This window comes from Bos indicus, chromosome 15, assembly GCF_029378745.1.
Source record: "Bos indicus isolate NIAB-ARS_2022 breed Sahiwal x Tharparkar chromosome 15, NIAB-ARS_B.indTharparkar_mat_pri_1.0, whole genome shotgun sequence".
NCBI lineage: Eukaryota > Metazoa > Chordata > Mammalia > Artiodactyla > Bovidae > Bos > Bos indicus.
In genome coordinates, this window is record NC_091774.1 from 54,495,997 (window position 1) to 54,511,481 (window position 15,485).

The following is a 15,485-nucleotide window of genomic DNA, read 5'->3' on the forward strand; positions in this document are numbered from 1 at the left end:
TTAATTTGTTACAACATTGTTCCTGTTTTATATTTTGGGTTTTTACCCTGAGGTATGTGGGATCTTAGCTTCCCCAGGGAGTGAACCCACACCCCCTACATTGCAAGGCAAAGTCTTAACCACTGGACTGCCAGATTAGTCCCTCAACATTGATCTTGACTGTGCTGTCTTAACTCCAAGGCTTTGTTCTTCTACCTCTGGATCTGAGCCTCGTGGCTAATGGAGGACTGTGACTCATGAAGGCAGGTGACAGGGAAGTGGAGAAGACTCAGGGCTCTGTGATCTGCTCCCTAAGTCTCTGGGAGGTGTGAGTGATCCCACACACGGCCTTGGGACTGGAACCAGAGGAAGGGCCTGAAGTTCTTAGGCTTTTTCAAATACAGCAAAGGAGAGAGAAGGGACAGAGAAACATGCACAGGACAGTGGGCAGATATGGAGGAGCTGGGGGGAGAGGCCACCCCGGGAGGTTTTCTCGGGCAGTTTGTCAGCCTGTCTCAGGTGCCCAAACCTTCCTCCCCCTTCTGCTCTAAGAGGTGTTGCCCTGGGTTGTAACAGTACATCTGTCTCTTCTGTTCAGCAGAACATCGACCAAGCCTCCTTCTGTTCATCTCTGAATTGTGAGCACGGGGCCTTGCTCCAAGCGAGTGCCTGCTGAAGTCTGAATGAGTGAATGAATGAGAACCAGCAGGGGAGGGAGAGATAGTCTCTTTCTTGGTCAACTGGAGTCAGCTTTGTTTAAACTTTGAAGTTGCCGAGTGAGATTCCAGACCCTTGGCCCACCTGAGAGGCCCTAAAACACTTCTACCAAAGCAGCTTCCTGCTCCATGGAGAACCCTGGACCAGGCCCTAGTCCTTCTGGGGTCACTGCTTCCTAAGATGGCCAGAGGTGATCACAAGGATTAATCAGTGCTAAAGGGCATCCTAGAGTCCACAGAATCTGTCTGAGCTCTAAAAGTGGTCTCCTTGAGGCCTGGGACCCAGGGGTGCTGGATAAACCTCCAGAGCATGAATGGAGCCCTTCAGATGAGAAACTAGGATAGAATGCAAGGAACTTTGGTACCTGAAGAGTTAGAATCCGTCTCTTGATTCCGGCCTTGAAGGTATCAAGGAATGGAGATTATGAGTAAGATGCAGCAGGAAGTAAGGTAGAAACAGGCTAGGGCGCAAAAGGTGGCGGGGGCGGCCGTGGGGGCAAGGCATGAGGCCTTGCAGTCAAAGGGCACCTCTCAGGAAAATCATAGCTACCATTTATTGAATGGCTACTAGGGCCATTTATTTATTTATTTATTTTTAAAGTCATTATTCTGTTTTAATCGAAGAAAATGAGGTTCTATTTATTTATATAAAAACTGCTTATGAAGCAGCTATTTTGTATAGGTACTATTCCAGCTACTGAAGATACAGCTTTCATGGAGGAAGCATTCAAGTGGTTCTGATGATTTCAAATATGTAACTTTAAGGTGTATCGGTGAGGGGTAATGATTTTATCAAGCTTGCCCCCCAAAACAGGTTTTACAAGACAAATTTTGTGAGTATAAGGAGTACAGTTGCAAAATCATAAAAATCTAACCACTGCAGTGTAACTCATAAATTCAAACATTTTATTTATTTATTTTTTTAATTCAAACATTTTAGCATCTCTATCATAGGCTCTCTAAAATAAATGGGCCTTGAATAATTAGGGGCATTTATTGAATGGCTACTAGGGGCATTATGTTATATAGAAATGTATTATCTCACTGCATTCTCTCAACAACCCTGCTGCTGCTGCTGCTAAGTCGCTTCAGTCGTGTCCAACTCTGCTCGGCCCCATAGACAGCAGCCCATCAGGCTCCCCCGTCCCTGGGATTCTCCAGGCAAGAACACTGGAGTGGGTTGCCATTTCCTTCTCCAATGCATGAAAGTGAAAAGTGAAAGTGAAGTCTCTCAGTTGTATCAGACTCTTAGCAACCCCATGGACCGCAGCCTACCAGGCTCCTCCGTCCATGGGATTTTCCAGGCAAGAGTACTGGAGTGGGTTGCCATTGCCTTCTCATAGGTATTATTATTTTTCACAATTTCAAAATGAGAAAAGAGCCTCTGAGAGGTTGCCTAAGACACACAGCAGGTGAGCACTGTGTAGGTCTGAGCACTTTTCGTGATGCCAGAAATGCCTCAGGTGGAGGGAACAGGGCCTCATTCATTCACTCGATATTTACTTCATGGCAACTGGGTGCCACGTCCCTTCTGCACTGTGGACAGTGAGCAAGAGACAAGAGTTCTGCTCTCACGGAGCTTCCATCCTAGCGGAGAGGGAGACAGACTATAAAAAATAAACAAGTAGGAACCAGATCATGTCAGATGTTAAATTTATAACAGGAATAAAACAGGGTAACGTGATTGCGTTAACAAGGTTAGACTATTTTAGAAACGGCTGTACAGAAAGCCTCATAAGGAGGTAACTTTATGTCGTGCACTGCGAGATGAGAAGGAACCATTCCTGGGAAGATCTGGGGGAAGAACATTCCGAGTGGAGGAGCAAGTTGGAATGAGTTTGCAGTATTGGCACAGGTAGGAGATGAGGTTGGAGAACAAGGCAGAAATCAGATGGTTCAGATGGTGTAGATCCCACAGTAGGCAATTTGAATTTTACTTTAGGTGCAATGACAAGCTATTGAAGGGTTTTAAGAGCTTCTGAATGACATGATTAATTTTATGTTCAGAAAAGATCCTTTGAGCTGCCATGCAGTGGACAGATTAGAAAGAGTACAGGAAGAGGATTTCCCTGACAGTCCAATAGTTAAGATTTTGCCTTTAATGCCAGGGTGCGAGTCTGATCCCTAACTGGGGTGGGGGGAGCTGAGATAGCACATGCCTCACAGCCAAAAACCCAAAAAACCTAAAATAGAAGTGATATTATAACAAATTCGATAAAGACCTTAAAAATGGTCAACACCAAAAAATATTTTAAAAAGAGAAAAGGGGTACAGGGAGACTCTAGAATGCTCACACAGCAGCCCAGGTGAGAGAGGAAAGTGGCTTAGACTAGGGGAAGTGATGATAATGGAAAGAAGGAAGGAATTCAGAGTGTATTTTGGGGATGTCAGCTACAGCCCCTTGGGGTGAGGAAACTGTGTATGTGTGAACTCCAGGGAGGGAGAAATGAATTAGCTCCACTGATCACAAAACTTGGACTTGGTCAACTGGACCGCATGATATGTCTGGAATTTTCTGTTATGGTTTCCTTCTTGTTTTTTGGCTATATTTCACAAAGTTCTTTTTGAAAAGGCTGATTGGCCTCAGATGTGCTAAGAAACCAAGGGGAGGCAGGGATGGGGGGTTGTGCTCCCACTGGCATCAGGCTTGACCAGGGGCCAACATGGTAGAAGCTCTGCCTTCTGCTGCGTAGGCACAGGAGGCTGGTGGCAGCAGGAAAGAAGCCTGGGTGAGAGAGGGGAGGTTCGTGTCCTCATCCCAGTCCAGCCACTGATCCACTGTGTGATTTGTCTTGGGAGGCCCACAGTAGGCCTCTATGCCCATGCCTGAGTACTCAGTAGTGAAGTGGTGTGGCCCCAAGTCCCTCAGATGCTGCCGATAGACCCCAATTCTATGGGGGCCTGGTTCTAGAGTCCCCCCACTCCAAAGTCAGGCTGTCCTCTTTCCCTCCATCTCCCAGACATACCTGTCACAGGAGGCCAGAGGAACCTACCTCGGAGCAAGTGCAGCGGAGGCAGTACATCAGACCCTGAGGCTCCAGGTAGGGGTGCCAGCTCTCGCCGGGGGAGTATCTCTTCCCATGGAAAAGGCAGAACATGTCTGGGCCTGGCAAACCAACCGGTGCTTTGTGAGTCCCAGGAGGCTCCAGCCTGGAGTCCCTGCTTCATCCCTCCTTCGTTCTGGCTCTAGGAAGGATGTCATTTGGACACTCAAGCAAAAGAGAATCCATAGGACACGCTCTCCTAGTCAGGGGGCCAGAATGACTGAGTTTCAATATCAGCTTGCCTGGCTGTGTGACTCTGGGCATGTCACTGGCCTTCTCCGAACTTTGACACTTCTCTCACAGAGTGGTTAGAGGGTCAAGCAGTGAACATGCTTTTTACAGATTTAAATTGTGGTAGAAATGTTAGTTATTATAATTAGATGAATCATCTGAGGCCCAGAAAGGCCAAACTATACCTCTTAGGACACACAGTAAGTCAGTCATCAAGCAAGGATGACCCCAGAGCCTCTTGACTCTCAGCGCAGTGCTCCCACTCTCACAGTCACTCTTGCTTCCCTTTCCTTTGTCCCATTTGGCTTGTTTATTTACCACATCTCTGCACCACCTTCTCTTGCCCCCTGCTGCTTACCTGCCTATGCACACACACACACACACACACACACTCTGGGCCACGTGATATATCTTTCGAACAAAGCTACTGAAAGCAGCTTTCTTGCTTTCATACTATGCTGTGTCCCTATACCTCAGTGAGCTCTGATCGTTAAGTGTTTGAATCAGGAAAACAAAGTGCTGCCCAGTGAGAGGTTGCTACAAAACTGACTTTTACAATATCCTTAAAAATGGTCAGTGGTACTGTGACTGCACATCAATTGATTATTTTTGTAATGATTTACAAATGATATTTACAAATGATATTTACAAGTGATTTACAACTGATACAAACAACGGATATGTTGTCAATATGTAGAGGAATGCTTTTAAGAATGACTGAAATAGTTTATTTCCTTATGTGGGTTAGGTATCTCTCCTGCAATCCTGATTTCTTGAGACCTCCACCCCTCTGTCTTTCCATAGCCAGTCAGTTGCCCAGTCTTTGGGGCTCTGTCCTGAATCTCGTGTCCTCACCCCTCACCAGCTCTGCACCCAGCCCCAGGTCAGGGCTCCATGTTGGGGGTTGAAGCCTCCTCGCCCTGCTGCTCTGCCTCTGGCCCTATCCCTTGCCAACCCTCCTGCATACAGGTACCTTGTGATTTTTACAACAGAGAAGGGATGCTATCATTCTACAAAAAACTCTCCATTACCTAAAGAATAATCTAAGCTCTTTTAGGGGGGAATCTGGAAGGCCCAGCACAAGCTAAGTGTCCATAAAGACATACTAAATGAGATTGAAATTTGGAGAAAGGAACCAGTGTTTATCGATGATATTCTATTTACATAAATTACTTATCTTATTAGCATCAATGTTTTGACAATTAAATTGGATAATGCTTGGAAAACGCTCACTTAGCCCAGTTGCTGACACATAGTTGAATGCTATAATTATGACAATTATGGTAACAATGACCCTGCTGGATGGACATTATCATCTGTTCTAGATTCAAGAGGATAAGGCAGTTTTGCAGGGTCATTGGGATTGTTAATTAAGAAAACTAGATGAGAAAACTGAGGAGCTGCAAAGACCAAGTTGACTTGCCTGAGGCCACCCAGCTATCGATTTGAACCCAGGACCCCATACTCCCAAGCAGACTTCCCTTCAGTTCACCTCACCTGCTATGGTTTTTTGCTCAAACTCAGGGCCTAGAGGTTTCTTGTCCCCACTGGCCACCATCCCCCTTTCCCAAATTTTTTTCCTTCAGTTCAGTTCAGTTCAGTTGTTCAGTCGTGTCCGACTCTTTGCGACCCCATGAATTGCAGCATGCCAGGCCTCCCTGTCTATCACCAACTCCTGGAGTTCACTCAAACTCATGTCCATTGAGTTGGTGATACCATCCAGCCATCTCATCCTCTGTCGTCCCCTTCTCCTCCTGCCCTCAATCCCTCCCAGCATCAGAGTCTTTTCCAATGAGTCAACTCTGCATGAGGTGGCCAAAGTACTGGAGTGTTTTTTTTTTTTTTCTTGGTCCTCTATTAATCTAGAATCCAGATATTCCTCTCCATGCCTCCGTCCTGCACACTTTCTAGAGTCTCACACTTTCTGAATCATTCTCTTAGACACCTAAACTCTGCAGGATCGCAGGGCATCGAAAGCAGTTCAGTAGCAGGAGCAGCTCGCCCTTGAGACAGGAATTCCCCCTCCACGTTGAGGGTGGGCTGGAATGGAGGACAGGAGCTAAGGGCCATTCTTAACCTTTAGAAAGCTGCCTTTGTGAGAAGCTGAGACCAGCTTCCTCGGCTCCCTGCACTGCTTCTGTTGTGTCTCTTGGGTTTCCCAGAACAAGGATTTGAGGCCATGGCCATGATGCCCTCAGGGTCTGTGTTTCGGTAGCCACTGGGGACCATGGCTTGGTTTGCCCCATCTGCTCCCCAGCCCCACAAAGTAGAGGGGGGATCAGACAGCAGATCCCATTCCCAGCAAGGCCCCGGCTGGCCCGTATCAAATGAGCTGTGTTTATCTCTCAGCCTCCGCTGGCAGAGAGGGCAGGACACAGGCCCAGCTGGGGTGCTTGTCAGAGCCAGCCCAACTCTCCAAGGATTGAATAATGTCTTTCTTCCTCAGTCCCCTCCCCCGACCAGGAAAGGGCGCAATTGCAACACTGCTGCAGCCTTAGGACTTAGCCTTGCTGTTGAAGAAATCCTGTTCCATCTTCCCTGGGACGGCCCTGCAGACTGGCCCGTGCCAGCTGGCACCCCCACTCCATCCCCTCGCCTGCTCAGAGCATGAAGACAGAGAGAATGTATCAGCCTATGCCCAGGCCAAGGGGCCCTTTCCCCCACTGATGGACCTGGCAGCAGCTAAGAATATGGGGGGCCTGGCAAACTGTCCGTCAACCCCAGGAGCCACAATCCCCACCCCACCACGCCCTCCAAGGTGAGAAGCACAAGGAAGGGTGGCATTGCCTGGAGCTCCCTTTTTCTAGGGAGGTGAGTGCCCAAGGCCACGCCAAAACCAGGCAGGAGGAGGACCTGGCAAGACTGCAGGCTGCCTCCGTCGTGCAGCTCTGGCATTTGCCCCATCCTTGCACTTGGCTGGTAAGGGGCTCTAGCTCCTTATGCCATGAATTCACTGTGTGATGTTGAGGAAGACTCTTGCTTCCCTTCTCTGGGCCTCACTTGCCCATCTTCAAAATAAGGAGTGGGCATGAACTCTGATCTTCACAGGTTTTCTGTACAGATAGTTTATGAATACATGATGTCAACATTCTTAGACTCTAAGGTTCTAAGTTTCTAAGACTTAAGATTTGAGAATTCCAAGTTTCTGAGAGCCTACATATCATGAGACAACAAAGCTCCTAGAACTGCATGATGTTGTGATTCTAAGATTTGACCATTTCAAGCTTCCATGATTCAGGATATGTTGATGGTTCTGTACACCTAGGCTTGCAGGGGCTCCAAGCAGGGCAGGATGAGGCCCAGGCAGCCAGTGCAGCCGATCCTGAGAGACACAGAGAAGGAGCAAAGTCTGTTTCTCACATTCCCTCCCTTCTCATCTCCTTTCTGTGGTCCTCTGTGGTCTTCCCACTCCGGCCCTGGCACCCCGCCACCACATCTCAGACCACCCATCATCTCTTTCTCCAACTTGGGGACCAATTGCTCCTTCTCTCAGGGGACTTAAGGAGTTAATGGCCCCCAGCAGTGATGTCTAATCCAGGAAGACGTTAGTGGAGGAAGTTTTTGCTTGAGGCGGATGATTGGAGCTGTTCTAGAGAGAGCTGTTCTAGAGAGCTGTTCTCTGTCTTTAGAGAGACAGAGAAGAACAGGGACGGGTCTCATACCCCTCACCCAGTGTGTATATAGTCCCGAAACTCTGATTTCAGAGTCAGATAGGCTGGGGTTCCAACTGAATTTGGCTTTTATTTGCAACCTGCATTTAGACAAGCTATTTAAACACTTCAGGCCCGTTTCCATATTTGTCAAATGGTCGAGTAATAATCTTGACCTTTTGGGGGTTATTGCAGAATTAAGTCAAATAACATATATAATATGACTAATGCCTGCCACATATTAGATGTTCAGCCAAATGGTAGGCTAAAAACAAAGAGAGAAAAAGCAGACCTTGTTGCTGACCCCAAATTACCCTAACAATTTCTGTTTCTCATACTATTCTTTTTACTCCAAGAATCCTATGGGCAGCCCCCAAGTACCCAGAACATCATGGTACCTGCCACTAAGGTCAAACATTCTAGATCTCAAATTGGAGGCAGAGAGACCACAGGAGGTTGTTACAGTCATCTCTTCTGAGGTCACGCTGACCTGGAGCAAGGCAGAAGCAGTGCTGGGGGACAGAAATACAGATTTGAGGACTACCTACTAGGTACAGTGGGTAGGCTTTCAGACAGACTGATAAGGGTGGAGAGGGTGAAGGGGCAGTCAAGGGTGGGACTGGAGTTTCAGGCCTGAATAACCAAGTGAATGTGGGGTTCTTAGCACATAGGCAGTAAGTGTTACCATTAATTTTGATGTTTTATTATCATTAGTAATAGTAACATTGGTTCCTTTATTCATGTACTGAGCATTTTGTATATCAAGTTATACATGCCCATGGACCTGGTACATGCCTAAACAGGACATAGTGCCCACCCTCAAGGAGCTTACAGCCTAATGAAGAAGACAGATAGATATAATACATGCAGTCAGACAAATGCTCTGACAGTGGAAGCATGGGGTCTTCAGGGAAGTCTTCCTTGAGCAGATGCCTGAACTGGATCTTGAAGGAGTTAACAAGGTGGAGTCGGGCAGAGAAGAAGTTGCACGCAAAGGGGTGGGAGTGACTGTGGTCCATGTAGTCTCCTGAAGGTGACTGGGGTGTGCTGGGGCTAGTTTCTCTCCCTGCAGGAAACACCCACTTGGCCAGGGCAAAGCCGAATCTCTTTACCTAGCCTGATGATTGAACTTCGTTGACCTAATCTGAATTCAAGGTAGCTACGTTTATCAGACAGACTCTGGTATGTGTCATAGTGTTATCATGTCACTCCAGCCTATGATGAGCAGGCTCCCACCTGCTTTTCCAGCAGAACTCTCTGTGGTGGCCCTTTTTTAAGCCTCACATCCTCCCGCTAAATTTCTCACTCTTCCCATCCCCACCCCGCCCCTACCCTCGCTCCTTCATGCTTGTGTACCCTTACGCATACTCTTTCTTCACCTGGAATGTGATTCTCCATCTCCAATGTTGGACCAACTCCTCATCCTCCAAAGCCTGTTTCGATGCCATCCTGTGAAGCCATCCCAAACTCCCAGGCCACTTGCCAGTCCTTTCTGGCGGTCCTACAGACTGAGTTCAGCCCTCTGCCACAATTTGCATCACACTAGGTTAGAAGTACTTTTTGAATGGACTTCTCTTCCTTAGTAAACTGTGAGTCTCTTGAGAGCAAGGGCCAATGGCATTCATTTCTGTATCCCCAGTATTCTGTGCAGAGCCTACACAGAATCAGCGCTTGGTAAATGAATGTGGGATGAAAGAATGGAGTTAAGAAAGGTTCTGGAGGAGGAGGCAATTGCTGGTCCTTTATCTTGGAAATTTCCTGCTTCAACAAAAAGAGAACTTAATCATGTGACAGAAGAGCCAAATCTCTTTGGGCACTTTGACCTTGTCGCCTAACAGAAACTGGCCCTGGACCTCCCCTTTCCAGCTCCCATCATCTGAACTCCTAAACTGTTCACCAAACATTATGTACAAAATAGCCAGGAGCCCAGGAAGGTATGAGGCTGAGTGATTTCATGATCTTCACATGTAAGTCCAAATTCCCAAGCTGTCCCATCCAAGGTCATCCCACAGTCTGCCTTGAGACTCTCATGGTCTCTTAAGATCTCTTAAGGGGTAGCCAGGAGTGGGTAGTGTTGCTGGGAATTCTTCCAAGAGGAGGCAGAAAAGACAACAAGAATATTCTGGGCTGCAAAACAGGCAGGATGAGACCAAGAGAAGGGCACCAGGTAGACCTGGGGCTGGAACTGTGGCTGGCCTGACCCCAGCCTGCAAGAACTCAGGAAACCCGAGTGAGCCAGCCTGCATGGGGATGTGAGAACGTTCACATCTCTTCCCTCATGCCCACTATGCCGTACTTTATTTATTTATAGTTCCCTTTCACACCAAAAAACTTGCTCCTCTCTGAGACATAAGCTCTGTGCTGGGTATTGGCACTCAATGAGGGAGGCCTCCTAAGGGAATCAGAAGTAAAAACCTCGGCTCCTCAGTGCATGAGCTGTGCAGTCTAGGGAAAGGACCCTGGCTTCTGTGAACTTGAATTCTTATCTGGCACATGACAAATGTTCAGGAGCATAGAAGGACCTTAAAAGAGAGAGTCAGCAAACCAGGAAAGACAGCTCAGTTGCCTGGCAAGGGTCAGTGGGTAGAGAATAAACTATTTACATTCTCTTCTTCCATGGACATGTATTAATACATTTATAGGTTCAGAAAATCTTAGAAGGAGAAGGAAATGGCAACCCACTCCAGTATTCTTGCCTGGAGAGTTCCATGGACCAAGGAGCCTGGCAGGCTAAGACCATGGGGTCGCAGAGTCGGACACAACTGAATGACTAACACACAAAATCTTAGAAAGTTAGGGATTGAGAGATTATGTCCAATCCCATATTTTACAGATGTGGACACAGTCCCGAAGAGAGCCTGACCCTGGTCTAAGATAATTGATTTTTTCCAGCATGAACTCCAATGTGTCTTCAGATCCAGGTAGGTGGGGGCTTCTCATAGGAATGCCCATCCCCTAAGGGACAGGATCAGAAGAAATGGCTTTAAATTGCAAACAGAAGGATTTATCTGAGGTAAAGGAAGAATCCTGACTATAAGTATGGGTAACAGAGTATGAAACAGGTTTCTCTGGGATGACATCCTGCCCAGAGGCAGAGGGATGCCTGCAATGATCTCTGCACTGCACCTTCCAGCAGCACTGCTCGCATGCCAGTCCTCTTCTTTGGGAGTCCAAGGGATTCAAAGTCTCTCTCCCAGAGCCTGGTGCCATGGCCGGCGGCTGGGGGAACTTGAGAGGCCAGCCCTGGAACAGGTGCAACAGCTGGAGCAACTGCACAGCTGCTGCCCAGCTCTGCTCAACAGCCTGCAAGCGAGTGAGTGATACAGAGACCTCTACTGGTGGGAGAGAGAGGTGCAGAACCTCAAGACAGGCAGAGAGGGATCTGACTGCAGCCAGACGTCAGCCCTCTGTACCCTCTGTCCCAGGCCCTCTAGGCCCTTTCTGTTGGTGTCTGATTCTCAGTGGATGTCTGTCTATCCAGGCAAGGGTACCAGGCTGCAGACCCACACTCCCCCAATTCCCTTTTCCAAAGGCCAGAGCGGACCCTGAACCGAGGCGATAGCATCTTTGGGTCTTAGAATCATGAGATGTTAAAGCTGGAAAGGTCCTCAAAGATTATCTATTTGACTCCCACCGAATTGCTCTACAGCTGGGAAAAGTCAAGGCAGACAAAGGCAACCTGCTGTGGGTCACAGTTGGAACTGGAGGCAGAGCCAGGACCGGAGCCCTGACCTTCTGATTCCATCTGTACCATGTCATAGCACAGAAGCTCCTTTCCTGCCCCCACCCTGCCTCTTGGGTCTGAGGTTTTGTCACCTGGGACCAAAAACTTTGATTTCCATGGTATACATAAACCTTGGAGGTAGACGAGCTGGTGGTTTTACCTGATAACCAACTCTCTCCTGAAGTCAGGATTGGATGGAGGGAGAGATGAAAAAACAGAAGCAGCTGTACACCTTAAAGCGGAGGTGGGGGGGAGTTACGAGAGGGGGTACAGTTAGTAAAGTGAGTGAAGTGAAGTCGCTCAGTCGAGTCCGACTCTTTGCGAGCCGTGGACTGTAGCCCACCAAGCTCCTCTGTCCATGGGATTCTCCAGGCAAGAATACTGGAGTAGGTTGCCATTTCCTTCTCCAAGGGATCTTCCTGACCCAGGGATCGAACCCAGGTCTCCCACATTGCAGGCAGACGCTTTAACCTCTGCGCCACCAGGGGAAGAGCACAAAGAAGAGGAGCTGACAGAGGAGAAAGAGCACTGGAGAGGGAGTCAAGGAACTGGGCAGGTTCTCATTCCACAGACACAAGTGGGGATGGGTGCCCAAAGTGACTGATGTCATACACACAGGTGGCTCAGCCTGGGACTGCACTGGCCAGTGACCAGATCAGGGGCTCATCCTGGCTAAGGGCTCTAGGTGGGAATGGAAATGGGGCTTGATCCACAGTAGTGTCTGAGGATTAGAGCTCAGTCTGTGGCTGGAGTTGAGACTCAGTCTGGGCTGGGATCAAGGCTCAATCTGTGGCTGGAAATAGAGTCAAGGATAGAATAACCTTTGCTTGAATACCCTTGCACTTTAAACTAAGGAGCAAGCTGCCATACATGTTCACAGGCCTATATATTCTACAGGACAGGGCCATCTCAGGAATCAGACACCACAGGGTTTGAGAATTTCTATCTGTGGGTACCACTTCTGAAAGCACCTAAGATGTCACCAGGAGATTTCTTACTTACAACAGGCCCCAGATCTTACTAACTAAACTTACTAAACTAAGACAAGGGCCTTCACAGGAGACCTTCAAACAAGACCTTAACAAATGACTACAGGACTGTTTAAAGATTCATAGGTTATTAGCATTACACAGAAGTTATTAGCCTTCTTTGAGAGGCTAAAAGAAGGAAATAATTTGTCCTAATTCACATAACCAGTAAGTGATAAATGAGGGACTAGGATCCAGGTCTCGGTTCGTTTCTTTAATAAATTTGCTGTGTGACCTTGGGCAAGTGACTTGTCCTTTCTGGGCTTTGGTTTAACTGTATGGATTGGTACATTGAGGTGTAGAAACAGGTGACTTTCAAAAGTTCTTTCAGCTTTGAAATCACAGCATCTTACACCCCTTTGACTACCTCCACGTCACCTTAACTCAAGAATTCTGCTCCAAGGTTTTTCTTGCATGTCGGTAACTAGGCTCCAGTCTAGGGGAGATGGAATACTGGCAGCACCTAATGAGAAATATGGCCCGAAGAGTGGAAGCACAGAGGAGGGAAGATCAGCATGGATCAGGTGGCAGGGAGAGTTTGCTGGAAGAGGTGTGACCTAAGCTGGGCTGTAGAGGGCTGACAGGCTCTGGGAGGCAAGGAGGAGAGCCGTGGGGAGATGTGAGCAATCTACATAAAGATGATTCTAGGCCATCTTTCTAAGATGCATCCAGGGCAATGAAATCTGGGGGGTTAAGAGCCATGTGCCAAGTGCAAGGGAGGCAGGCATTAAGGGCATCCTGTGCTAATTCTCTCTTTTAAGAAGCAATGAGAAGGTGTTGGGAGGAAACCTCCAGGCCTCAAGGAGGAGGAGGAGACACTGACAGAGCAGTAGGCATTGTGCTGGGCACTTAACAGTCATCTCCTCTAATCCTCCTGAGAAGCCTTCAGGTGGGTGTGCGTCTTAGATGCAGAAAGTGAGGCTCCGAGAGGTTGTCACTTACGAAAAGCCACACAGCTACTAAGGGGCAGAGCCAGGACTTGAACTAACACGGGGCTCTTTTCAGGGCTTGTTACTAAGGACTTCTGTGAATCTCATGCTGGTGGCCACCCAGAGACGGACAGACATGCAGCCTGCCCTGATGATCAGAGACAGGAATGAAACAACACCCAGCAATGCTGGCTCCAGAAAGTCATGTGCAAAAGAAGGCAGAGATGGAGGAGCTGAGCTGTGGAGAGGAACGTGCTCTAGGCTGGGAAAATGGGGTTTAATGCCAGGCTGTGCCCGGTGTAACCTGGGGCGGAACACTGCCCGTGCTGGGCCTTGGTTTCTTTACTGGGTATGTCTGCATTTGAACCAAGATGCTTCCTTCTTTTTAAGAGAATCTTTGGTTTTGTTCTTCACCCTCCCAGCCTTCCAAGAGACGGTCAAAAGATGGGTAGGAGGTCCGCCACCAGCCGATTGTGGAAAGAGTGAGGAAATTGAGGCTCAGAGAGTTGATATCAACTCACTGAGGTTACACTGTGTACAAGTAGAAAAACATGATTTAGGGAACGTGTTTTTCGAGAACCTACCATGGACCAGCTAGTTGCTGGTGCTGGTTGCTTTCCATGTTTTCTTCCATTTAATCCTCAGAACAGTCCTGGGATTTTCACTCCCATTTTATAGATTAGGAAACTGAGGCTCAGAGACATATCTGCCTCCTACCAGCTGGTAGTCAGCAGATCTGGGATCATGAAGACCCTGGTCTATCTCCCTGTGCCCTGCTGCCTCCCAATGTCACAGCTCAAAATCAGAGTTCCTTCCAGGTGCTGTGGGACCAGGGGGAAAAGCATCAGATTGGGAATTGAAGACTCTGGCTTCGGATGGCTCACTAGCTCTGTCAACGTGAGCAAGTTTCCTCTCTCAGTCTAAGTTTTCTCATCTGTAAAATGCAAATGATAATACCCACCTGACCGGAGTGTTGTAAGTCTCAAAAGAGAAAAGCAATGGGAAAGTTATCCCAGTTAACTCTTCTTTCTTTCCACCGGCTCTCTTTAAATGCAATAGCCTCTTCATCATCACACCCTTGCCGCCAAACACGCCAGACTCTCTGCTAGGAATAAGCATCCCCCGCTCCTCCAGAAGAAGCACCGTGCCCTGCCCTCTCGCCCACTGCTCTCAGGTCCCTCACCCTCGGGTCCGTGGCCGCAGCCCCCTTAGCTCTGAGTCTTGCCGAGTTCCCCCCAGTCTGGTCAGCCCTAACTGGTCCGCAGAGAAGCCTCCACCCTCCCGGCACAGGTGCTCGCTGGATGGCTGTCAGAACAGTCTGGGGTTCCAAGTCCTGGCACTTTCCAGCACATCCCCAGGGTCCCCTCTTCTGCCACCCAGCACACCCACTCCGCTACTTACGGGCTCGTGCGTGGGAGTCCAAGGGGAACCAGAGCAGCGCAAGTCCCAGCAAGGAGGAGAGGACCCTTACCTCGGGAACCATCCTTCTTCCCCAGGGCCAGGCCCTCAGGAGGGGACTTCGGGGAAAGTGAGATGCGGGGGACACTGACGCCCAGGGGCACAAAGCAATCCACAGACCCGGGGAGGGTTAGGGTTAGAGATTCAGAGAAGGCTTGAGAGGAAGGTGTTGAGGACAAAAAGGGAGGTCCAAGGTGGGAATAGGAGGAAGGTGGAAAGCCAACGGAGGGAAAGGGTTGGAGGGATACAGGAAGGTGTGCAAGAGGGGAAAGCAATTAAAGTAAAGGAGAAGGTGAGAGGGAGGGGAGGAGAAGAAAGACGGGAGAGGGAGGACCGGAGTCCGCCCAGCTGCGCAGCGTTGGGCCAGGCGCGCGGGACCGGCGGGCTGCTCCGGGCGTGCGGGCTAGAAGCGGCCGGCGCCCCCTGCTCGCAGAGCTCGGGGTCGGGCTGCCGGGTCCTGGAGCCCGGCGGCGCGGCGGTACCCGCGGCGGCGACGGCGCGGCGGCCACGGGGGGAGGCTGCGCGCGGGCCGGCTGTGCACGCCAAGGGCGCCAGGCGCCGCGCTCGGGCGCATTTGTACTTTGCCGCGGGAAGCAGGCAGCCCCGGCCTGGCGCTGGCCTAGCCCTGGCGCCTCCTCTGAGGCACCGCGGGCTCGGTGGATTGGCCACCCGAGAAACAGGCCCACTTTCCCCCTCCTCTCTCGTGCCGGTCTCTGGGACAGACGC

General features: G+C 49.3%; 1 protein-coding gene across 2 annotated transcripts in view; it reads right to left on the reverse strand.

Moving 5' to 3' along the window:
• Positions 1–15,250, reverse strand: part of CHRDL2 (chordin like 2) — a 33,856-nt gene extending 18,606 nt beyond the window's left edge. The window contains exons 1-2 of one of the 2 annotated variants that reach the window (XM_019975632.2): positions 14,703–15,250; positions 3,689–3,801 (exon numbers count right to left, since the gene is read on the reverse strand). In XM_019975632.2, the coding sequence (XP_019831191.1) occupies positions 3,689–3,801; positions 14,703–14,784 (195 nt within the window). In that variant the 5' untranslated portion in view covers positions 14,785–15,250. The remainder of the gene's footprint in view (positions 1–3,688; positions 3,802–14,702) is intronic. The other variant, XM_019975633.2, reaches the window with a different exon arrangement.
• Between the last annotated feature and the right edge of the window lie 235 nt (positions 15,251–15,485).